The sequence below is a fragment of the Dipodomys spectabilis genome, unplaced genomic scaffold (assembly GCF_019054845.1).
Source record: "Dipodomys spectabilis isolate Male_0828 unplaced genomic scaffold, ASM1905484v1 ptg000672l, whole genome shotgun sequence".
NCBI lineage: Eukaryota > Metazoa > Chordata > Mammalia > Rodentia > Heteromyidae > Dipodomys > Dipodomys spectabilis.
The window spans coordinates 162,170-186,994 of record NW_024871349.1 but is presented as its reverse complement, the minus strand read 5'-3'; the positions used below and the strand labels follow the sequence as shown (position 1 = coordinate 186,994).

The 24,825-nt window shown below is 57.4% G+C and overlaps 1 protein-coding gene across 2 annotated transcripts; it reads right to left on the bottom strand.

The window, feature by feature from the left end:
• Positions 1-1,376: 1,376 nt before the first annotated feature.
• Slc6a12 (solute carrier family 6 member 12) lies at positions 1,377-19,746 on the bottom strand. 2 transcript variants are annotated; one of them, XM_042672177.1, is made up of 16 exons: positions 19,634-19,746; positions 17,196-17,274; positions 14,976-15,233; positions 11,436-11,570; positions 10,283-10,423; positions 9,747-9,828; positions 8,626-8,758; positions 7,206-7,340; positions 6,370-6,473; positions 6,021-6,115; positions 4,598-4,710; positions 4,137-4,274; positions 3,810-3,912; positions 2,991-3,091; positions 2,521-2,691; positions 1,377-1,586 (listed from the first exon to the last, which is right to left on the bottom strand). In XM_042672177.1, the coding sequence occupies exons 1-16, from the start codon at positions 19,715-19,717 to the stop codon at positions 1,443-1,445; spliced, it is 2,016 nt and encodes a 671-aa protein (XP_042528111.1). In that variant the 5' UTR covers positions 19,718-19,746; the 3' UTR covers positions 1,377-1,442. The 2 variants fall into 2 exon arrangements, with proteins under 2 accessions (XP_042528111.1, XP_042528110.1); XM_042672176.1 differs by having other exon boundaries at positions 6,021-6,145; positions 19,634-19,744.
• Positions 19,747-24,825: the final 5,079 nt, after the last annotated feature.

Below are 24,825 nucleotides of genomic sequence, written 5' to 3'. Positions count from 1 at the left end.
GTGTGTGTAGAATGGAATGTAGGTGCGTGCGTGCGTGTGTGTATGCATGTGTGTGTGTGTAGAATGGAATGTAGGTGCGTGCGTGAGTGTGTGTAGAATGGAATGTAGGTGCGTGCGTGCGTGCGTGTGTGCGTGCGTGTGTGTGTGTGTGTGTAGAATGGAATGGTACACTGCCATGGAAAGGAAAATGAAATCGCGTCATCGGCAGGAAAATGAATGTAAGTGGAGAACGCCAGACTGAGATGAGCTCATAAGCCTATTGTGTTTTTTCCACTCACGGACAGGCGCACGCACGCACACACACAGGCACATACATGCACCACACACACATGTATTTCTGTACATAGAATTATGTATTTAGAAAGACACGGCATACCATTCTGACGGAAGGAGTACTGAGAAGGAGAAGGGCAGGGGAGGGTGCGTAGTTTTGGGGCAGGGGAGGGTGCGTAGTTTTGGGGCAGGGGAGGGTGCGTAGTTTTGGGGCAGGGGAGGGTGCGTAGTTTTGGGGCAGGGGCAGGGGAGAGGTGCGTAGTTTTGGGGCAGGGGAGGGTGCATAGTTTTGGGGCAGGGGAGGGTGCGTAGTTTTGGGGCAGGGGAGGGTGTGTAGTTTTGGGGCAGGGGCAGGGGAGAGGTGCGTAGTTTTGGGGCAGGGGAGGGTGCGTAGTTTTGGAGGGGAAGGGGCAGGGGAGGGTGTGTAGTTTTGGGGCAGGGGAGGGTGCGTAGTTTTGGAGGGGAAGGGGCAGGGGAGGGGTGCGTAGTTTTGGAGGGGAAGGGGCAGGGGAGGGTGCGTAGTTTTGGGGCAGGGGAGGGTGGGTTTTGGGGCAGGGGAGGGTGCGTAGTTTTGGAGCAGGGGAGGGTGCGTAGTTTTGGAGGGGAAGGGGCAGGGGAGGGGTGCGTAGTTTTGGGGCAGGGGAGGGTGGGTTTTGGGGCAGGGGAGGGTGCGTAGTTTTGGGGCAGGGGAGGGTGTGTAGTTTTGGAGGGGAAGGGGCAGGAGGGTGTGTAGTTTTGGAATACGCTGAGTGGATGGGCTGGGGGGCCCGGGGTGGAGGGGTACAGGCTGTGCCGGGCGGCTGGGCGCCAGGGAGGCTGACAGGGGGTGCCTAGAAGGTTTTCCTGGATGAAGCCGGGAACAGTCGAAGCTGTTGAAACTGTTTCCGGAGGGGGGCTTGGGGGGACGGTAGGGAGGGGGAGGGGGTTGGAGTACAGTGCATGCGTGATCACCATGGCACCCTCCTCCCCCCCCCCCCCCGCATAACGGATGTATGCTAATAATAATAATAATAAAAACTACAGGAACACAGCTGAGGGCGAGGTCAGCGAGCCTGGGCGGGGTCTGGGCTCAGCCAGGGCCCAGCGGGGTGCCCACGGTGCCCCCCACCCCGCCACCCCCAGGTCTCAGCAGACGCTGTCTCCCAGGGGGCCTGGTCCGGAGCCGCCCGCTACAAGTGCGTCTCCTTCTCCTGAGCCACGAGGCCCTCCTTGGCGGTGGGGAGCCTGCCCTCCTGGGCCAGGCCCCCCTCCGCGCTGGGGCGCGGCCGGGGCTGGGGCAGGCTGGGGTCGGGCGTGACTAGCTGCCGGAGGCGCTGCGGAGAGGAAAGCAGGTGTGCTCAGCTCAGCTCAGACCCGCGGGCTGCGAGAGGCCGGCCAGCTCCGCTTTCTCGTCCCAGGGCATGGGCCGGGGCCACCGCGCTGTCACAGCCGTCCTTGTCACCACAGGACCGCGTGTGCGTCATTACCGCTACCGCTGGCCGCGCCCTCTCGCCAGGTGGAATGTGGGCAGAGGTGATGGCCGGAGCCACGCCCACCTTTTGGGGGCGGAGCTGGTGGCAGCACATGTGGCCGGTGGGTGGACGATGTGTTCAGGGGGGGAAGGGCAGGACAGACGGGGCAGCCCGTCCCCAGTGACACCTGAGCAGCCGGACCCTATGCCAACTACTCCCCCCCCCCCAGTTGTGGGTCTTGAACTCAGGGCCTGGCGCTGTCCCTGAGCTGTTTTGTTTTAAGGCTGGCGCTCTACCACTTTGAGCCATAGCGCCACTTCCGGTTTTCTTGTGGTTCACTGGAGATGTGAGTCTCAGGGACTGTTCTGCCCAGGCTGGCTTTGAACCATGATCCTCAGATCTCAGCCTCCTGAGTCACTGGGATGACAGGTGGGAGCCACCGGTGCCTGCCTGGCACTTGTTAATTATTTTCAAGGTAGGGTCTCACTTTATATCCCAGCCAGCCTGTCCCTCCCTGGGGTGCTGGGGGTGACAGGTATACGACACCGTGCCCTACCCCTGGACTTCTCTTGTAGCTGGAATGCCAGGTATACGCCACTGCTCCCAGTCAGTGGTTGGGATGGAGTCTCGGGAACTTCTTAAGCCCAGGTTGGCCTCGAACTGCAACTTCCCTGCCTCCCGCATCTTCAGCTCCGTGTGTGTGCGTGCGTGCGTGCGTGCGTGTGTGTGTGTGTGTGTGTGTGTGTGTGTAGCTAGGATGACAGGCTTGAGCCACAGCACCCAGCTTGCTGCTTACCTCCGTGAAGGAGCCCCTGGCCCGCAGCAGGTTGATGATGGCGAAGAGAGGAACGCAAGCCATGGAGGAGAGAGCCAACAGCCAGCCGATGGCGTAGCCCCAGGGCGGGTACACGTACACCTTGTTGTAGGTCAGAGGCGTGAACTTGCTCAGGGAGAAGAGGAAGATGGCCTGCAGGAGAGAAGCAGGGAGGAGCAGGCCATGAAGGAGGCCCTCCCGCTGCTCCCACAGCCCAGGCAGGTCAGACCCCAGCGGAAGCCCGGAGGCCTCCAGGGCCAGGACCCCCCCCCCCCCCCCAGCCCAGGATGGAGCAGGCAGAGGTGCAAAGGGTGGGTGGAGCTCCTGGAAGAAAATGGCAGGGCGAGGCCGACAGGAAGGCATGGGGCAGGAATGGGAGGAGGGGGAAAGGGAGGGGGGAGAGTCTCACAGGGCATGGAGGAAGGGCAGGCGGGCAGGCGGGCGGGCAGTACCAGGCAGAGTCCCGGCGTCAGGAAGAGCCAGGAGATCTTCACCAGGGGCCACGGCCGGTAGCCGATCATGTCCTCCATGTTGTCATAGAAACGGTCGGCCCCTGCACAGGCAAGGGGGAGGGTGAGGAGCAGAGGGAGGGGGTGTCCCCGGGCCCCTGGGCTCCTCCCAGCCCCTCCCTGCGATGGTGGCCCCCTGGGAGCTGCAGAGCTGGGGGGGAGGGCAGGGCCACCACCACAAGGCGGGGTGCCCCTCCCCCGTGCCTGTCCCCCCACAAGCTCTGGGAAGACATGGGAGCAGCTGCCGTGGAAAAGGCCACTCTGCGCCGGCCCTGGGGCTTGAACTCGGGGCCTGTCCCTCAGCTCCTGCTCTACCACCTGAGCCACAGCTCCATCTCCAGCCTTTTGCGGAATGTGGGGCCGGCTGGGGCCGGGGGTCCTCAGCCTTCCCGAGTAGCTCAGCTGGGGTTGGTGGGCGCCACGGGCGGGCACGCGGGTGGGAAAGGCAGCTTGGCAAACACGGGCGTGAGGGTCCTGCTTGTACAAGTATTCAAGCAACGCCCAGGCACTGAGCCAGCCACTGCAACGGGAAGGAGGGAATCTGGGGGTGGGGGGCTGAGGGCCTGTGTGTGGGAGGGGACTCCAGCCGGGGTTGGGGGCTCAGCAGCTTCCTCGGGCCTTGCCAGGAACCGGACTCTCGCCATCCGAATGAGAGACGCCGGGCTTCCCACTCTCAGGAAGCCCCTGGCTGTCTCTGCCCCTTCCCAGCTCTCCTTCCCCTGCTGCGGCCTCCCGGGGCGGAAGGGGGGTGGGGGGACTCACCGTACACCCAGCCGATACAGATCACTTCAAACACGGAGAGGAAGAGCAGGCAGATGCCGCTGCACGCGTAATAGTCGAACAGCTGGAAGATGTACATGCCGCCCTGTGGAGGTGGAGGGTGGTCAGGGCTGGGGGGGGCGGGGATCCCTCTCCTCTTCCTCCTCCTGGGTCGGCTGGCTGGGAAAAGGGGAGCCGCTAATGGCCACCACCTGCCTTTGGTTACCAGGTGGACCCTCGGCCTGAGATGGGCAGAGGGACACAGGGGACAGGGACAGGACGCAGGGGCCATCTCCCCGGCAGGCTCTCCTCCCCCGGGGGCCCCCTCACCTCGGTGACCAGCAGGAGCCCAACCAGGTAGCACAGGATGGCGATGGCCAGGATGAGGAGCTCACGGCGGCCGCGCCTGCGCAGCTGCCCGGGGAACATGTCCAGGAAGGCGGTCACCAGACACTCCATGCACACGAACTGTGGACGGGGGGGGGGGGGTGAGGGGCTGTGTGGGCGCCCCCCCCCCACAGCCTGCCCTGCCGCAGGGGCTTGGGAGTGGGCGGGGGGGGGCCTGGGAGGGGAAGAAGGTTCTGTCCGCAAGGCTGTGGGGCTGAAGCCAGGCCTCCAGAGCTGAGCGTCCAGGAGAAGAGTTGGGGGACATCAGTGGGAACCTCAAATAACAGCCCTGGGCAGCAGAAGGCTTCCAGGCAAGGCCAGGAGGAGTAGGAGCTGGAAGAAGGACCCAGGGCAGGCTGGGCAGGGCAGGGCAGGGCAGGGCAGGGTGGGCATGGGTGCTGTACCTGGCTGTCCAGCCCGAGAAATATGAGCATGAGGAAGAAAAGGCAGGACCAGAGCTGTGACAGCGGCATCATGGTCACGGCCTTGGGGAAGGCGATGAAGGCCAGCCCGGGACCTGCCAAGCACAGCACGGGCCATGGGCTCTGGGCTCTGGGTTCTGGGCAGCACCGAGGAGCCCTCCCACTCCCCTTCCCCCCCGCCCCCGCCCAGCCCCATGTGTGTCTGGGCACACCCGTGCACACACAGCATGGGGGTGGTTCAAGAGGACACAGTGGACTTACCCATTGTTTTGCTCTTCCTGAGGAGAGCAAGTTGTTCATCATCTCTCTATCCTTTCATCCATGCATGCATGCATGCATTCTTCCATCCATCCACCATCCATCCATCTACCCATCCATGCATGCATGCATCCATCCATCCACCATCCATTCACCCATCCATCCACCCATGCATCCATGCATGCATCCACCCACCCAACCCATCCACCCCCCATCCACCCACCCATCCATCCATCCACCCACCCATCCATCCATCCACCCACCCATCCATCCATCCACCCACCCATCCCTCCATCCATCCACCATCCATCATCCATCCATCCTCCCATCCATCATCCATCCATCCATCCATCCATCCACCCACCCATCCCTCCATCCATCCACCATCCATCCATCATCCATCCATCCACCTATCCATCCATCCATCCATCCACCATTCATCCATCATCCATCCATCATCCATCCACCCATCCATCCATCCACCTATCCATCTATCTACCCATCCACCATCCATCCATCCACCCATCCATCCATCCATCCATCTACCATCCATCATCCATCCATCCACCCATACATCCATCTACCCACCCACCCACCCACCCATCCATCCATCCATCCATCCACTCATCCATCCATCCATCCACTCATCCATCCCTTCATCCATCTATCCATTTATCCATCCACTCATCCACTCATTCATCCATCCATCCATCCATCCACCCATCCATCCATCCATCCACCCATCTACCATCCATCATTCATCCATCCACCATCCATCCATCATACATACATACATCCACCCATGCATCATCCATCCACCCATCCATGCATCCACCATCATCCATCCACCCATGCATCATCCATCCACCCATCCATGCATCCACCATCATCCATCCATCATCTATGCACATATGCATGCATCCATTCATCCATCCATCTACCCATCCATCTATACATTCATTTGTTCATCCACTCCTTCATAAACACATGCATGCAAGAGTTTCCCCTTTCCCCATCCCCATCTCATTCTAGAAACCCAGTGTGTCCCACACTTCCTGCCCCTGACGCTGAAAGGGTCCCGAGGCCCGGGCTCCGGTTCCTCTGGTCTGCAGGAGGACCACAGCTGTGAGGCCGGGAGGCCACTCACCTGACTCGGCCACCTCGGAAATGGGCACCCCTTGTTCTTGGGACATGAAGCCCAGGATGGAGAAGACGACAAAGCCGGCCACAAAGCTGGTGGCGCTGTTCAGGAAGCAGAGGGCGATGGAGTCCCTGTGTGCACGCAGGGGGATGCAGCAGGGATGGAGAGGGAGAGGGGCCGGGTGAAGAGGGAAGGGGGCACAAACGGGGAAGGACAAGGCAAGGGGCAAGGTCTGAGAGCAGCAGCAGCAGCGTCCGGGGCGGGCCCAGGCTGGTGGGTCTTTGCTCAGCCCCCCCCTCCCCTCGCCCCCGTCCCCCAGTGGAATCCCTGTCCCCTTGGGAAGGGCTGTCCTCACCTGTAGCAGTTGTTGTGGTACTTGTTGTAGCTGCCCAGCGCTGTCAGACACCCCTGGCCGATGGCAAAGGAGAAGAAGATCTGGGTGCCGGCATCCATCCACACCTGCGTGAGATGCCCGCGGATGTGGTAGGAGGGTCGGAAGGGAGCCCGGGAGAGCAGAGCCCAGGCCGCTGGCGTGCGCACCAGCCCACCCCTCGGTCTCCCTGCTCACAAGCATGCCCGCCCCTCCGTCCACTCTCCCATCCCCATCACGGCAGCAGCGCCTGGCCCTTCATGGAACACCCATACATTCTGTTGGCAAACCTAAGCGGTTGGCATTTGGAGATGAATTTAATAACACAGGATTTAGTTAAAGAACAACAAAAAGGATATATGGCCAAGTGCCAGTGGCTCACGCCTATAATCCTCGCTACTCAGCAGGCTGAGATCTGAGGATCGTGGTTCAAAGCCAGCCCGGACAGGAAAGTCCATGAGACTCTCATCTGCAATGAACCACCAGAAAACCGGAAGTGGCGCTGTGGCTCAAGGGGTAGAGCGCTCGCCTTGAGCTGAAGAGCTGAGGGACAGCGCCCAGGCCCTGAGTTCAAGCCCCACAACCGACAAAAAAAAAACCCAAAAAACAAAAACAAAAACAGCTGGGGAGGAAATATACTGCTGTGCTAACAGAAATTATAGAATTATAGATTCCAAGAGATGCACTAGTTCCTTTCTGGGTTTTCTTCTGTGTCGCCCCCTGTATTTATAGATGGCTTTTAAAGCAAAGTAAAGACTTGCCCAAGCACAGATGGGCGCAGGGTGAGCGGCCCCGGAGTCCCGGTGCCACACGGAGCCCACCTGCGGGTCCCTGAGGCGGAGCAGGTCCGGCTTCAGGTAGTAGAGGATGCCATGGGAGGCGCCGGGCAGGGTGACGCCGCGCACCAGCAGGACGATCAGCATCAGGTAAGGAAAGGTGGCCGTGAAATAGACAACCTGGAGGGAGGGGGGCCGAGGTCACTCCTGCATGCGGGGGAGGAGGGGCTTCTCGGGAGAGACGGGCCTCCCCGAGTCTCCCCACTGCCCAGGCTTCCCTACCGGGCCCCAACTTCAGATGTCCCCACGCCTGTCGTGCTAGCGACTCAGGAGGCTGAGATCTGAGGATCTCGGTTCAAAGCCAGGACAGGGAAGGAAAGTCTATGAGACTCCTGTTTCGAATGAACCACCCCAAATCCCAAAGCAGAGCTTTGGGTCAAGCAGTAGAGCACTGGCCTTGAGCAGAAAAGCTCGGGGACAGCTTCCAGGTCTGGAGTTCAAGCCCCAGGGTTGACAAGCACACACACACACACACACACACACACACACACACACACACACACACACACTGCATCCTTTACCCTGGTTGCTATCTCCCCTCCCATGGGGGGGGCGGTGTAGGGAGGGTGGGGGGGGATGGGCAGGGAGATTTCGGCGATACTTTCCCAAGGTGAAGGTTGAGGAAGGGTGTCAGTCGGCCCACGGGGACCTCGGAGTCACAGGGGTCCTGTGTCCCAACCCAGGACCGCCCTGTGTGTCATTACCCCCACATCTCCCTTGTGCAGCAAGCCAGGCAAAGGGACGGCTTGGGGACGGGCCTGACTGGCGGCCTGAGCCCCTGCCAGGCCTGGCTGGTGAAAGCGGGGAGCGGCGTTCTTGGTTTCTGGGTGGGAAGCAATGCCCCCGCTCCCCCTGAGCTCACTCCACAGCGGAGCTCAGTCTCGCCCCGTCTAGCCAGGCAGTTCTGCTTGTAGCTCTGTGTACTGAGACTCTTGTTCAGGTGGAATCATGTATAATAAGCAGTTGTGAGTGTGGCTCCTGAGTACCGTACACACAGTACAACACACACACACACACACACACACACACACACACACACACACACACACACACGCAGTGACAGACTCCTGAGAGAAATGAGTAGGCAGAGGCACCAAGGTCCCCAGGGACGAGCAGATCTAACCGGCCACCCACTGGCCACCTAGACACAGATTAGCTCCGGCTGCGAGATTTTGATGCTTTTTGATTTGGCTCTGAGTATTATTTATGTAAACGGGCCTTTTGAAGTCTACCAAAAAAGAAAACCTCTCCTTATCCCGGGCCAAAACTGCCGAGCTGTCCTGCCACTGCCCTGCACCCCACCAGGGGGGACCCCGAGGACTTCCTTTCATCTCTCGGGAGGAGGGACCCCTTGGAGTGCCCATGCGCAGGGCGGGCTGTGGCCGGGGCCGCTGGCGCAGCTCACCTTGCCCGTGGACTTGATCCCCTTCCAGATACAGAAGTAGCAGATGATCCAGGCGAGCAGGAGACACAGCGCCAGCTCCCAGCGCAGGGCCCCCAGCTCGTGGAGGCCGGAGGTGATGCCCAGGACACGTCTCCTGGTGGGTTGGGAAGAACAAACACCGGGGTGAATGGTCGAAGGGACAAATGGCCACTGTCCCCACAGTGTGTTCAGAGCTGACCCCATCCTGTGCCTCCTCCTCTCCCCAGCCCCCGCCTCCCGCTCCTCCCTCCCAGGGGAGGCCGGTCTCCCCCTGCGCTCCCACCTGTGGTGTCAGGGACCCTGGCTGGGGGTGGGGGGGACCCCCATCACCGTAATCCCACGGGCATCTGTGTCTCTCTAACTGTTGCACAGAGAGATAAAGAGAGAGGGTGAGGGCGTGTGAGGTTTGTCAGGAGTGGGAGAGTGGATATTCAGTTACGTGGTGGGTACGTGTTCGGGTGTATGTACAGGTGCGTGTATGTTTATATATGCGCAGGGGGACATAAAGATGACATAAAGCAAATGGGTGTGAGCAGTGCCCACCTGGCCAGCCAGGCAGATGCGGGTGAGGACGCAGGTGAGCGAGCTGGGGCTGATGCAGCCAGTGGGCCCAGGCAGGCTGGGGAGAAGCAAGAGGGACACACACGCGGGCAGGCGGGGGGTAGAGGGGTGCACGATCGTGGGAGGGTTGGCTGGCACACATTCGTGGTGTAAACACTCCCCTGGCTGGTGGGAACAGGGTTTGGAAGATCCCCAGGCTGTCAGCACCCTGAGGTATATGTGTGTTCAGGGATGGGGGTCCTGGACCTCGGGGGAAGGCAGGACCTGACCGTGCCAGAGGACAGTGAATGGGGGAATGTAAGCAGGCCTGCGTGGAAAATCCAGGTCTGGGTGTGGGCTTGGAGTGTCTGTGGGCAAGCATGGGTGTGTGTGCGGGGGTACAGACTCCCTTGTCTCTCAGTGGTGTGGGTGAAGGCTAGACAGCGTGCCCAGAGTCTCAAACATGCACCCCCGGGACATCCCGACCACGCACAGCTCAGGCGCGCAGGTTTCCCCTGTGTGTGTGTGGGGGGGGCGGGGGGGGCCTGGAAGGTAGCACCTACTCCCAGAATTCTATGACGGGCGAGGTGAAGTTCTCGGAGTGCATGACGGCTGCGGAGTGGTTCAGGAAGTTCACGCAGAGTTCTGCAGGCACAGGCAGGGGAGGGGTCAGGGACGGAGAAGATGAGGAGCTCCTCAAACCCGAAGCCTCCCCTGGCCTCTGTCCTCACATCCAGCGCCTTGCCTTCCACCATGGCTAGGCCCCAGAGCTTTCTTTGGGGGCTCCATCTCCGAGAGCGCCAGGGCTGGGTGTAGGAGGGCCCCTGGGTCCCAGGCAGCCCCATGGCCGGCTCCCTCCAGTGCTGCCCCTCTGATTCCTCTCTCCCTCCCACGCCCCCCCCCACCAGTGCGATATCCCACACTCCCCCCTCCTCTCCCTTTTGCCCCACTAGGCTGTCTCCACCCCTTTGGCACCATGTTTGGCACATGCCTGGGAACTATTACACGGGAGGAGGCGGAGAGAGCCTGCCACCGCCACCACGGCAGCCGTCACCATGGTGACCGGGGTGGGGGTGGGGGCTGGCGCACGGGGGTCTACCTGTGTTCCAGGCATTGGAGCAGCTGGTCCAGGGCAGCTGGGAGGTGAAGGAGCTGAACAGATAGAAGAGGGCCCAGGCGAGGATGATGATGTAGTAAATGTTCAGGTAAGACTCGATGACCACAGACGCCAGGCCGATGCCTTCGGGAACAGGGGTGGGGGAGAGACACACAGCGCGCGAGGGTGACGTTAACGCAAGCAGGGACGGCATGGAAGCCGCCAGCCGTGGGCTCAGGACAAGGACCACTGGGGTTCTGTCACTGACATGAAACCATCCATGGAGTCCCGTTCCTTCCCCTTCCCTTCCTTCTCCTCTCTCCTCTGCCGTCTCTACTTGGTTTGTTTTTGAGACAGAATCTCACTATGGAGCCCCAAATAGCCTCAAGCTCACAATCCTCCTGCTTTGGCCTCCTAAGTGCTGGGATTATAGAAGTGCACCACTGTGCACAGCTCCACTGCTAGGCTCTCTGGCAGCCAGCCTCAGGCCTGTCCCTCCCTGCCCCTTCTGGACTCTTTGTACTGAGTTCTAGAGACCAGAGTCCACACCCTAGTTGGACAGGGGTCCGTCCCCTGGCCCAAGGGAGCCCTCTCAACTGTCTTTTCTGGTTGACTGTCTGCAGCATCAGGGTTGGCACTGTGGGAGGCTCAGCGCACACTCAGACCTACAGACCCACAGAGGAGGCTCAGAGGCCCCTCCAAGACCTGCACCAGATCTGCTCTTTGTGATTTTGGTAACTTGGTTTCCATGCTGTGGGTCCTCATTCCCAAGCTGTGTAAGCTTCAGGCCCCACGAAGCTTGTCTGTCCAGTTAGCCCAGGCTGAGCGGTGGATGGAGAGTGAGGTGGGCAAGGGTTAAGGAAGCGGGCAGATGCTGCACAGGAAGGGGAGGGATGACGGGCAGATGTTATACAGGAAAGGGAGGGATGATGGGCAGATGTTGTACAGGAAGGGGAGGGATGAGCAGATGTTGTACAGGAAGGGGAGGGATGATGGGCAGATGTTGTACAGGAAGGGGAGGGATGACGGGCAGATGTTGCACAGGAAGGGGAGGGATGACGGGCAGATGTTGCACAGGAAGGGGAGGGAGGACGGGCAGATGTTGCACAGGAAGGGGAGGGAGGACGATGGGCAAATGCTGTGCAGGAAGACTCACCCTGGAAGAGGGGGCAGATCTTCCTCCAGGCTGTGACGCTCCCTTGGCTGGTGTGCTGGCCCAGGGACACCTCCAGGAAGAACACCGGGATGCCGCAGCTGAAGAAGAAGATGAAGTAGGGGACGAAGAAGGCGCCTGTGGAGGAGAGGGAAGGGGCGTGAGGGCTGAGCCCCTCGCTGCGCCTGGGCCCTGCCCTTCAGAGCCTCTGCCTCAAGGCCCAAAGGGGCCTCGTCCTGTCTGTGGGCCACCAGGTGATAGGGCTTTGGCTTTCCCACTGAACTCAGGGCCTAGGTGCTGTCTCTGAGCCATTTTTGCTCAAGGCTAGCACTCTACCACTTTGAGGCACAGCTCCACCTCCAGTTTTTAAGATTAAGAGTATCACGGGGGACTTTGCTGCCTGGGTTGGCTTCAAACCAGGATCCTCAGATCCTCCCAAGTAGCTAGGATTACAGGCGTGAGCTGCCAGCGCCTGGCTCTGATTTTTTTTCCCTCACAAATCTTGTTTGTGTATTATTTTTGGAACAAGACATATGTTCTGCATGATCTGATATGCTTATTAAGCTATCAGGTTTGACACATTTGGGAGAAAAATAAACAAACAAGAACACCTCAGACAGACACTGTTTCCCGCTAATAGTTCTCAGCATTCCCCTCTGCTGGGTTCCGATCTGCCTGGATCAGAACCCCGGATGGCAGGCAGGCAGCCCTGGGCCCCTGCGCTCATGTTGGGATGCACAAAGCACCCGGGCCTCACTGCCAAAGAATACTTGGCAGTTGTCGGGTGCTCATTGTGTGTCTGGTCAACAGAAAAGTCCTCACAAAACAACCTGCCACTGCATAGGAACTGAGTGACCGCCGCCATTTTAGAGACAAGAGAACAGAGGCCAAACCCAAAACTAATGCAAAAATCCAAGGCACAAACGAAGACACTGAGGCCATCCTCCAACCCAGGCTGGCTGTCTGATCCTAAGAGTGTCTCTTCCTCTCCCTTCCCTCCCCCCTCCCTCTCTCTCCCTTCCTCTCAGGGCCCGGGGGCTGTAATCCAGGGCCCCCTGTGTGCGCCAGGCTACCCCTCCACCGCTGAGCCAGGCCCCACAGCCTTCCTGCCTTCCTTCTAGATTTCTGGGTTTTGCTTTGTGTTCAGACAGGGCCTCTCTATCCTGAGGCTCTGCCTGGCCCATAGTTCGTGGTCAGCCCCAGAACAGGCATGGGGAGATGTCTACAGACATAGTGGCTTCAAGCTAGGAGTTGATTGGAAATCTCCCCCTCACATCCTCTTCTCTCTCTAAATTAGGCCTTTTTCTTCTCCTCTCTCCTCCCTCCTCCCTGCAGGGCTTTTCCACCCTACGCTCAACGGTTAGCATCTCTTCTCTTTAAGGGGGAACCATTTCTTCAGGATGATCCGTTTTGTAGTTTCCTTTTTTGTAGCTGGACCAATAATTGTACTATGGTTTTCTACTTTATACTTTTTTTGGGGGGGTGTTTCTAGGGTGTGAACTTGGGGCCTCCTGCTTGCTGGACAGGTGTTCTAGCTTGAGCCACACCTCTAACCCTTTTTGCTTTAGCTATTTTCCAAAGAGGGTCTCATGGTATTTTTCCTGGGCTAGCCTGGACTTCAGTCCTTCTATTTATGCAAGCATAATCCCAAGCAGTTGGGATTACAGATGTGAACCACTGCACTGACTTTTTCTACTTTTTTTTTTTTTTTTTGGGTCCAGTCGTGGGGCCTGAACTCTGGGCCTGGGCACTGTCCCTCAGCTCTTCAGCTCAAGGCTAGCGCTCTACCACTTGAACCACAGTGCCACTTCCGGCTTTTTTCTTTTTGCTTATGTGGTGCTGAGGAATTGAACCCAGGGCCTTGAGCATGCAAGGCAAGCGCTCTACCACTGAGCCACCTTCCCAGCCCCTTCTACTTTTTTTTTGAAAGACTTTTCTCTACTGAACTCTCATTAATAACCAACAAATTTCCCTACATAAATTAATAAAAATTGTATTTAACTATAATCAGAGCATATCATTGGTCTGAGATAAACCTTATTATTACCATGTATAACTCTTGCCTAAAGCAAAAAATTTACATTTGTATTAGTCTGTGACATTGTGTACCTGTATAAACCTATTTTTAGGTTGTCTGTAATAAACTAATCTCTGCCCCTCTCCTCCCTTTTTGTGCCAGTCCAGGGGATTGAATTCAGGGCCTTTTTGCTCAAGGCTGGAGCTACACCTCCACTTCTGTTTTTTTTGGTGGTGAATTGGAGGTAGAAGTCTCACTGACTTTTCTGTCTAGGCTGGCTTTGAACTGCAATCCTCAGATCTCAGCCTCCTGAGTAGCTAGGATTATCCCCTTCCTGGATCGAAGATTGGGATCCAGATCTCACTAAAAATGAGGGATCAGGGTACAGGGGTGGCGGTCTGTTTTTCCCTAGTAGTTGGCCTACTATGACTGGGGGAAGACTGATCTAGAATCTACCTCGCTGCCCAAACCCACAGTGTTCAAGACCTTCCAAGAAAAACAGCACAGGACCTGATGATCTCCCTCCTAGCAACCAGAAATCATTTCTAGATTGTTTGTAAGGCCTAGCACAATGGAAAGGCTGTAGAAATAGGTGTTATGACCCATTATATGGGGAATCACCACAAGAAAAAAAAAAAAGCAGATGGGTGGTTAGTGGCTCACACCTGTCATCCCAGCTACTTAGGAGACTGAGATTTGAGGACCATAGTTCAAATCCAGCCCGGCAGGAAAGTCTGAGAGACTCTTATCTGTCATGAACCACCAGAAAACCAGAATTGGCTCTGTAGGTCAAAGTGGTAGAGACTAGCCTTGAGCAAAAAAGAGCTCAGAGACAGTGTCCAGGCCCAGAGTTCAATCCCCATGAATGACCACAAAAAAAATAAAAAAGAAAGAAAAGCTTTTACATTTTCAGTTCAGATTCCACTTTTAAAAACATGTATTTTTTGCCAGGCACTGGTGGCTCATGCCTGTAACCTTAGCTACTCAGGAGGCTGAGATCTGGGGATCACAATTCAAAGCCAGCCCAGGCAGGAAAGTCTGTAAGACTCTTTTATCTCCAATAAACTACTCAGAAAAAGCCAGAAGTGGTGCTGTGGCTCAAGTGGTAGAGCGCTAGCTTTGAGCACGAAGGCAAATAGGCCCGGAGTTCAAGCCCCAGGACTGGCATAAATAAATACCATATATATATATATGGTATATATATATGGTAGGGATTCTCCTAAACAATATGTGTGTGTGTGTGTGTGTGTGTGTGTGTGTGTGTGTGTGTGTGTGTGTGTGTGTATTATATTGTTTAGGAGAATCCCTAAATTTGAGTGTTTCTTTTTTTTCCTCCTTCCTGGAATATTTCTGGAATTTATAATACATACTTCTCCAGGAAGAATACAGGGAATTCTTTCAAGAGGTAAAATGAATGTGTGAGCCAGCCACAAGGGCTGCTAGGTTAGAGCCCACCAGCTCCCCCTCAGGCCAGAAAGAGGGGTCTGGGCAGGCACTGCCCACAATGCCAACCCAGGTGAACTCACCACCTCCATTCTTGTAGCAGAGGTAAGGAAACCTCCAGACGTTGCCTAGGCCGATGATCTCCCCAGCCACGGACAGCACGAACTCCATCTTGTTGGTCCATTGGCCCCGGTCCTTCACCCGGTCCTCGCTTTCTTGGTCCCTGGTCTCTCCTTCCTCAGGGACCCAGGAGATCACAGGAGCCCCAGCCTCGTGGATTGCCACTTTCCTCTCCATCTCCACGGAGTGGATGGGGCAGGGCGGGAGGAGAGAGGCCAAGGCTGGGGGAGAAGGAAGGAGCCGTGAACTCTGGTGCGTATGTGCGTCAGCCCATTCTGCCCTCTGCCCGGTCTTTGCTGTTCGCATATTGCTTTTTTTTTGTGGTACTGGTACTGGTGTTTGAACTCAGGGCCTTATGCTTTGCTGGGCCGTTGCTCTACCACCTACCTGCACCATCCCCTCCCCCCCCAGCCCTGCCCCACAACCGGCTATATTGTTTTCCTTCTCAAACTCTGCCTGGCATTTCCACCTAAAGTTCCACTCTGTTCCAAGGAGCCACGAGACCCCGTTTCCCATCCAGGAAGCACCTCTGACCTGGCCAGGTTTGCAGCTCAAGTGACTTGCTTGCTCAAGACCAATAAGGAAGAGCTGGGACCTAAACCCAAGCCTGGGTTCTGTAGTTCAAGTGCCTTTTTGATCTATATGGGCAGCCACCATCTCACCAGCCCCTCCGCCCAGATGGTCTGTGTTCTCCAAGTGACACCTGCCCAGATGCTGGCCTCCAGGTCAGAGGGGATCATAGGCTGTGTGTGGGGGGGGGGGTTGGGGTCAAAGGGCAGGGGTAGCCGAGTGGGTGCCTGGAGCTCCAGGCCAGGCACACTGTGATGGATCCTTCTCGCTTGGAGTCCACCAGGGCTGGGCGTTCAAGCGATCGGAAGGCAAGCAGAAGGTGGGGCCTCTGAACAAGGCTAGGTGGGAACCTTGGGCAGCACCAGCAGCAAGTGCCAGCCGCCTGAGGAAGCCATTCCTTCCTTGTCTCCCCCTCCCCACTGTATCTCCCAGGAAGGGGACGCGGCTTGTGCCAGAGAGGTCACAGAGCACCCTCACCTGGTAGGAGGTGACCTAAGAGGGTCAGATGATGGGGATGGGTCCCCCCCAGAGGAGTCCTAGCAGGAGCTACCCATCCTGGGCAGGCAGGACACCCCCTCTTCTCCCTGCTCCCCACCCACCCCCCGGAGACAAAGCTCCCCAGCCCCCCTCCGCTCTCAGCGCTATTTCTGTCCCTCTCATGGGTCTGTCAAATGCCAGGCGGTGTGCAGAATCTTGATCTGACTCACAAGGGCCTGAGGCCCTGCTACCTCTCCCCCTAGGGAAATGCCAGGTGGAGATGCCCGGCTGTGGGGGGGGAGCCGCCCCCCCCCCCCCCGCCCCTCACCTCCAGGAGACACCAGGAGAGTGAAGTGAGCCTGAGCCGTCTAGCAAGGCTCCATGTTTCTCTAAGGCTCTAAGGAAACACAGGGGAGTCTTTTTTTTTTTTTTTTTTTTTTTATTAAGGAAGAATCTGTGTTTATTTGTTGGTCCTTTTAACCCAGGCAACAGCCCAAGCCCAAGTCAGTTAGAAAGGCGTGGGCAGGAGCGATTGGAGGTTATGGAAATTTTTGAAGGTGACTGGGAGGGTGCGGGCAGGGGAAAGCGTGGCGGGGTAAAATTCTGGTATTGGAACCCACACAGAGGCATGGATGGAAAGCTCAGCCCGGACGGAGAACAAGGAAAGAGCCACTAGGCTGCAAGTCCAAGACCTGGAGCTCAAGGGAAGAGGGAGGGGAGGGAGTAAGACAGCAAACCCATGGGGGGGGGGCTTTGCGGGCCAGACCCCCAGAGCTCATGCTCCTGTGGCCAGTTCTGAATGGGGGCCATCCCCCTGAGGAATGGCTCCCGAATTGTCATCAAGCATAAATGAATGAACTCGGACACACAGATCCAAGAACACCAAAAAGCCTGAGTCCAAGGCAGGCCTACTCATCACAACAATAACCACAAAGGGTTAACGGCTGAGAAACACTGAGTGCTGACACTGGATGAACCTCCGTGGGCCTCTTCCGACCACATCCCTAATCCCCACCACAGCCTCTCAAGCACCTTATCGTAGTGACTAGCAGAGGCTAAAGCGGGGAGGCTCAGGAGGTGGCATAGAGCAGCTGCTCAGTAAGACAGACTCTTGAGGAGCTGCTGAATACACTTACCAAGATGACCAGTAGCAAAGCTGGGTCTTGCTGTGTGACCTTGGGGGAGACACACCTCTTCTCTGAGCTTTAAGTCTCCCTGGAAGACAGAAGGGCCCCTTGCTCAAGTAGGATAATGGAAGGGGGGTGGGGTGGATAATGATGAGAATGGTAAAAGACAAGAAGAGATTGTCTTTGTTTGCCAAGACATGGGGTAACAGGGTCAGAGTAAGCCCCCGAACATCAGGACTGCCAAGGGATCTGGCAGGAAGAGCAGTAATGAAGGAATGAATGAAGCGAGAGACAGAGGAGAGCCAGACAGGGGAGCAAGTCACAGAACCCCGTGTGGGCGCGGGATCTGGGGATGCATTCATACGGGCAGAGAGAGGGGAGAGAGAGAAGAGTTGACGCGTAGACCTGGACGTAACTTTTTTATGTTATAAAAAACATTCTTCTTTACCAGACTTACGTAACTGTAACCCCTCTGTTCATCACCTTTATCGTAACAATTTAAACATGTTTACCAGAAAAGAAGATTATCGGGAAGAACAAAAACTTATGGGTAAGAAGGAAAACCGGAATGAGGGAAGCTGGCTCAGAGCCAAGGTAAGTCAAGGGGAAAGAGGCTAAAAATTGCAGCAAGAGGGACTTAAGACAGACTTGGGAAAGAAATGTCAGGAGGGGATATAGACACACAGAAAAGCGACATAAAGATCTCCATGTTGGGTTCTTTTCAAAAGTAAAAAGGGGGTGCTGGGAAGGTGGCTCAGTGGTAGAGTGCTTGCCTTGCATGCATGAGGCCCTCGGTTCAATTCCTCAGCACCACATAAGCAGAAAAAGCCGGAAGTGGCTGTGGTTTAAGTGGTAGAGCGCTAGCCTTGAGCTGAAGAGCTGAGGGACAGCGCCCAGGACCAGAGTTCAGGCCCCACGACCGACAATAAATAAATAAATAAAAAAAAATAAATGCACTTAGCAAACTTTCACACACACACACACACACACACACACACACACACACATACGCTAAAAGGGCCAGCAGGCACCGGTGGCTCACACCTGTCATCCTAGCTACTCAGGAGGCTAAGATGTGGGGGTTCCTGGTTTAAGCCAGCCTGGGCAGGAAAGTCTGTGAGACTTTTATCTCCAGTGAACCACCAGAGACCTAGAAGTAGAGCTCAAATGATAGAGGGCCAGCCTGGAGAGGAGGAAAAAAAAAAAAAAAAGCTCAGATAAAGAGCCCAGGCCCTGAGTTCAAGCCTCAGGACTGGTGTGCGGGAACACACACACACACACACACACACACACACACAGCTAAAAGGGCTACCACATATGGTAGCTTACTCCTGTAATCTCAGCACTCAGAGGTTTGGTGTTCCCTATGTAGGCAGAACTACATAATGAGATCCTGTCTCAAAACAACAACAACAAATCAAGAAGAAAGGGAGGGAGGGAGGGAGGGAAGGAGGGAGGGAGGGAGGGAAGGAGGGAAGGAAGAGTGGAGGGAGGTGTAGCCCCATCACAGCGTGCCCTCCCACCTCTGGCCAGCTTGCTAAGAACCACGCAATGACAGAGCCCCGCAGCCGAGAGGAGGCTTGGACAGCTCTCTGTTCTCAGGCCCCACCCCAGGAGCTGATGGTGGTCCCCCCCCCCCCACCCTCCTGCTGTCCCCTGGCTTGGCCAAGCTGGGTGGGAGGGGATGGGGAGGGCGATGGGCCTCACCATCCTCCAGGAGCAAACTGGTCTGCACTGAGTATTCAGTGTTCGGGAAACGGCAAGGTGGAGGGAGCCGCCCCCCCACCCCCCTGGTGGGGCTCGGGCGGGCATGGGAGGGCTGGGCATGGGCGGTGACACGTTCCGCGGCTGTCTGTCCCCAGCCAGCCCAGGAATGGCCCGACTCCTGCTCCAGCTCACACCCACATACCAACACCCCTGTGTGTGTGCGCGCACACGCACACACACACACACACAGAGGCCGGTGTCCGTCACGTTCCTTTGCACACGCATACCTGTGTGCATGGCACCAAAGCCGGTCTCCCTCACACCCCGTGGGCGGCAGGGCCTGCCACGGGCTGCCAGCTCCTCCCCTCAGATCTCCTAGGACACAAACACGCCCAGCCTCCCTCCCTCCACGCAGAGGGGAGTACCGAGCCTGGGTCCCCCCCACCCCAGCCATGGCAGGCCCTGGCTACTCCTGTCCTTCCCATCTTTCACCCAGCTCCCTGGGGGTCAGTTCTCTGTCTGTGAGCCTGTCCTGGAGGATCCCCAATGCTGCGGTAATTGAGGTCACTCGGGAGCACCCGTTGCCTGCGGCCCCAGGGGCCTATGTACCCCCGACCCCCAGACACACAAGTCCATCAAGTCCTGCCTTCCAGGTCTCAGCCCTGTGGGGCAGCAGTAAGAGATTGGGGAGGGGGTCCCAATTCACCTCAGTCCCCGGGGGTCAGCTGCACCACACATACCTGCGTTCCTAGGTCCTGGGGACACGGCCTTGAGCGTACGGACCCGAAGGGGCAGGGTCTCACACTGCCCGTGCAGAGTCCCATCCACGTGCTTCGGAGGCTGCTCTGTCTCTCGTGTCTGCCTTCTGTCTGTCCGTGGGGAGAGGATCAGAAGCACACAAGCACAGGAGGGGCTGAGACCAAAAGGCTGTGAACCGGGGTTACAACATCCCAACATCCAACCTCAGGAAGCCAAGACCTCTGCCCTCCCCCCCCCCCCCGCCCCCAGCCTCAGCCCCCTCCTTCACAAGCCGGTCACCTTCCTGTGGGCACAGCTGCTCCCTCAGGCAGAGAGGAAGGGGCGCACGCAGCCTGACCTCAGCTCCCCCCAGTCCTGGTCCCCTTCCCCCCACCTCCACCCTTGGGCCAGGTAGGGCTGTCTCTTACTAGACAAGGAGCGCCAGAGCGGCCAACGTCCAGGCTGGACACGGAGAAGCCTGGCAGGGGGGCTGGCCTCCCTGACGCGGGCACAGGAGGAGGGTGAATCACATACTGGACTTTTCCACCCAATACCTGCCCTCAGTGGCTTCCAGCAAAGCCCTGGGCCTCACCAGCCACTGCCCTCTCCCTGGGATTTTCCTAGAGAAAATGCCCAGAGCCACCTTGTCCTGGGGTAAGCTTGGGGGAGGGGGGGAGAGGACCCCTCCCTTCCTGTCCCTCTCCTGTCACCCAGGACCGCAGCCTCAGTTTCCCACCCTGAAAAGGCAGAGCGCAGGTGCTCCGCGTGGCGGCCGTGTGTGTGAAGACCTCGTAAGAGGGGCTGCCTGGTGAGGGGCGCCCCCCCATGCCCTGCTCGGCTCCCAGCCCTCGGGCATTCGCCCTGCCAATGCGCCATGTGTCCCGTGGGCTTCTCAGCACAGAATCTCTTCTCCTCACTGCTCCTGGGTACTGGGGTACAGGGCCATCCCAAGCCCAGTGTTCCCCCTCCTCCCCCCTCCCCCACTTCAAGACAAGATGTGTCTTCTGCTTCAGGGGGGAGGGGAAGTGGTGGGGAGATGGGAAATTTCCCCTTACATCTTCTTCCTCTTCTCTCAGAACTTCGCAGCAGTGGAGGGGTGTGAAGGCAGAATCTTGGGTCTGTAATTTTCCATCAAGTAACCCCCACCCCCAGCCTCTCCCGTGGGGCTCCCCACCAAGGAAAGCAGGTACGAGTCAGTGAAATGGCCACTGCTAAGCATCCACCCCATATCCACCACAGCACCTGTGGCCCGGGAGCCAGTGGAATCCAGGCGATGGGCGGGTGGTAACTCTCCAAGAATGAAAGACTCACACTGTTCTCTTCCGGGGAGTGCAGTTTGATCCCCTCTACCCCCTCTCCCCCCCATAAGCTGCCTCATCCCTCACCCCTTTAACTCTGAGCACCCTCCCTCCCCCCCCCATTCAAGTCCACCCCAACCTCCAATCTCCCAGTACTCACCTCTAGCCCGGTGAATCCGACTCCTGACTGGAAACTCAGGATGCAGGATACTGCCTTCGCACAAAATGGAGCCAAGGCTGGGTTCCCTCCATACTCAGATGAAATCCGGTGACATGCATCGGTGACCTCTCTGTAGCTAAGAAGCACTGCCCACGACCCCCACCCCCAGGATGTTCTCACTGACCTGGCCTTTGCAGCCTTTCGGAGAGGCTGGAGTGGACCCCGTTTCCTGAGCACCGACCTCAGGCTAGGCATGGAGGTGTTGTCTCTTCTGATCCCCTGAGGAGCCTTGAAATGGAGGAGTGATCCCTCCCACTTTTATAGATGAAGACGCTGGGCTGAGTAGAAAGCTAAATGTTTTGTTCCATGTACGAGTCAATGACGGAGCTGGGATTTGAACTTGGGCCTCTCAGTCCCCAAAAATCTAGGCTGGCACTACCGCATACTCTTTTCTAGAACATGCACACTAAATGGATGGGAACCTCTGTATCTTTCTGTATCAATTAATACAGTGTGATCTTAGGGCAAGTACTTCACATTGGACAGATGGATGGATCATAGATGATGGATGGACAGATGATGATGGATAAATAGATGGATGAGGGCTGGGAAGGTGGCTCAGTGGTAGAGCGCTTGCCTTGCAAGCCTGAGGCCCTGGGTTCCATTCCTCAGCACCACATAAGCAAAAAGAAAAAACAGCCGGAAGTGGCGCTGTGGCTCAAGTGGTAGAGCGCTCGCCTTGAGCTGAAGAGCTGAGGGACAGCGCCCAGGCCCTGAGTTCAGGCCCCACGACAGGACCCCCCCAAAAAATATAAATAAAAATAAATAGATGGATGATGGATGGATCTATGGATAGATAGGTGAATGGATATATATAAATGCATGGATGGGTAGAAGCAACTGGAAAACAATAATTCTAGTTGTTTCCCCCCCCTCTTATTTTGCCAGTCCTGGGCTTGAACTCGGGGCCTGGGCACTGTCCCTGAGCTTCTTTTGCTCCAGGCTAGCACTCTACCACTTGAGCAATAGCGCCACTTCCGGCTTTTTCTGCGTATGTGGTCCTGAGGATTCGAACCCAGGGCTTCACGAATGCTAGGCAAGCACCCTACCACTGAACTGCATTCTTAGCCCTTGTTGTCCCTTTTCTAGAGCCTTCTGTTCTTCTGGAAGCAGGGGACAGATGAAGGTGTGGTCTGCTCTCTGGCTTCACGCCATGCAGGACATGAGGCCCCCCAGCTGCATCAGGGCTCTCTCCAGCCCTAGGGCTGTGGGGACAGTGAGGATGTGTCTGAGCGCTCCCCGGGCCTGCAGCTGGGGGGCTGGAGCTGCGGTAAGCTGGAGGGACTTGCTTGGATGGGTCACAGGACGGTTTTCCCTGAACTCTCTGCTGGACTCTATCATATTATGATGGAAGAAGTATTTTTCTCATTTTTTAAGAAAAGAAAACTGAGACCCCGAGAGGGTTAACCTGCCCAAGCTCGTACAGCTAGCAGGCATGAAGGGTCCAAAGGAGGGTGCTTGGCCAGTACACGTTTGTGTACAGATAACAAGGGGCTGGGAAGCCCTGGTGTACCTGTGTGCAAGATCTGACAGCTAGGGCTGGGAAGGTGGCTCAGTGGTAGAGCGCTTGCCTTGCATGCATGAGGCCCTGGGTTCGATTCCTCAGCACCACATAAGCAAAAAGAAAAAAGCCGGAAGTGGCGCTGTGGCTCAAGTGGTAGAGTGCTAGCCTTGAGCTGAAGAGCTGAGGGACAGTGCCCAGGCCCAGAGTTCAGGCCCCACGATCTGACGGCTCAAGGCAGGGCCCAGTGGGCTCCGTACTCACTAAGCGCTTCCCACAGCCATGGGCATCTTCTCAGAACTCCGCAGCTCCCCGACTCTGTGCTCAAGTTACCTGCTGCCTTTCTGCTCTAACGAGTGCGGCCTCTGCGTGTGACAGGTACCCGCTTCCTTCCTCTGGAACTGCTGGGATCCAGGCCTGATCCTTTCCAGTCAGGGAAAGCGAACACCAAGTCCAGGGCCAACCCTACCCTTGGCCAGCCATACTTCCCGCTTCCCCGCCTTGGCCAGGCAGAAGGTCTCCTCCCCGGTAGCCATGGCCCAGGTAAGACGGGGCCAGCTCGCACACCCTGCATCTCCTCTGAGCCCTGTCACAAACCTGTGCAGGTGGCACGCACACTCTCACTCACCACCTGGAAAATGAACACAAATTCCGATGAGTAAAGACACGCAGTGTGAGCTAGACACACAAGCCCGGACCAGCAACCTATTCCTTGCACTATTTCCTGATCACTATTTCTTGTGTACCAATGGCTGTTTTTTTTTTTTTTCATATTGTGTTCCACCACTTCACCATTTCCGTCACCAAATCCCCCCTACATATCTTCCTGGGCTCAGCAGACTCTTGTGCCTTTGATCACCCCCAGTGATTGACAGATACTACATCCCTAGAGCCATCTTCCAGACCACCCGAATGAAGCCATCACGCTCCCTTCCTGTGCCCCAGCCTTTGATGGCATTCGCCATGGGTTGTTTATGGGGTTGGGCCCACGGTGTTGGTGGGTCCCCACGGAGCGGCCTTCCTGGGAACACTGTCAGATGATGCAGATGGTGGGGGAATGTGGTATCCCGAGTTTTGGCAAGCGACTCCTAAGGATCTACTTCTCCCCTAGAAGACCGTGACCGAGCCTGGCACATCTGAGCCTCGTCCAACCAGTCAGTCACTCCTCTGGAGAGCGGCCCAGGTTAGCTCTCAGGGAGGGCCGCTGCTGTCATTATTCTTTCTCCCTGAATTTTTCCCAACTCCAAGAAATCCAAACTCGGAGACATGGAGAAGACCTCTGTGCATTCCCCCCAAACCTGATGAGTGAGAAAGCCAGCCAGGGAAACCCCGGATGACAGCAGCTCTGAGTCGCAGGGGACGTGTACTGTGCGGGGGACAGGCAGACCCAGGCTTAGCCCAGTGAGCCGTGCAGCTGTGTGTGTTCAAACATCTCCACAAACACAGCTGCGGCTGCGGCGCCTGTGGGACCCCCCCGGGGCCACGGCAGCAGGCAGGATGGGGCTTTCCTTCCTCCGTCCCCTGCAGCCGCAGCTCCAGGATCTGTCTGGGCTGCTCAGGCCCCACAGTGGAGCCACAGTGCCACCCTCTTGTGGCCACAGCTGGCGGCGACAGCACCGGGTCCGGTTGCAGGCCTGTCCCTGGAGGGCAGGGTCCCTCTCCCGGCCTTGCTGGGGTAGTGTTTTCCTCCACTAAGCCTCCCCTCCCCAGACCTACTTGGGGCCTGCAAGGGCGTGGCTGGCAGCCCTTTCCAGCCCCGGGGGTGGGCACACACAGTGTGGGAATGTGGGCATGGAGGAAGCTACCCGCCTCCTTCTTACAATCAGATGCTTCACCTTTCCCTCCATCTCCCTTCCAGGATGAGGAGGAAGAGGAAGGAGGAAGAGGAGGAGGAAGAGGAGGAGGAGGAGGAGGAGGGGGAGGAGGAGGAGGAGGAGGAGGAGGAGGAGGGAATGATAAGGGAAGCACAGGGAGCCGCATGGCCGCCTCCTCCCCTCCATGGTCTGGTGAAGGAGGGTTTCCACGTGGCCCTTGCCTCTCCCTGCACCCCCCCCCCCCCCCGCCAGGCCGCATCAAACACCTCCCGCCGCCGCGTGGCCCACGGGAATCCACGGAGGAAGGCACGAGGCCGAGGCAGAGACCAGGCCGGACTGCAAGCGGTGGTGGGAGGAAGAC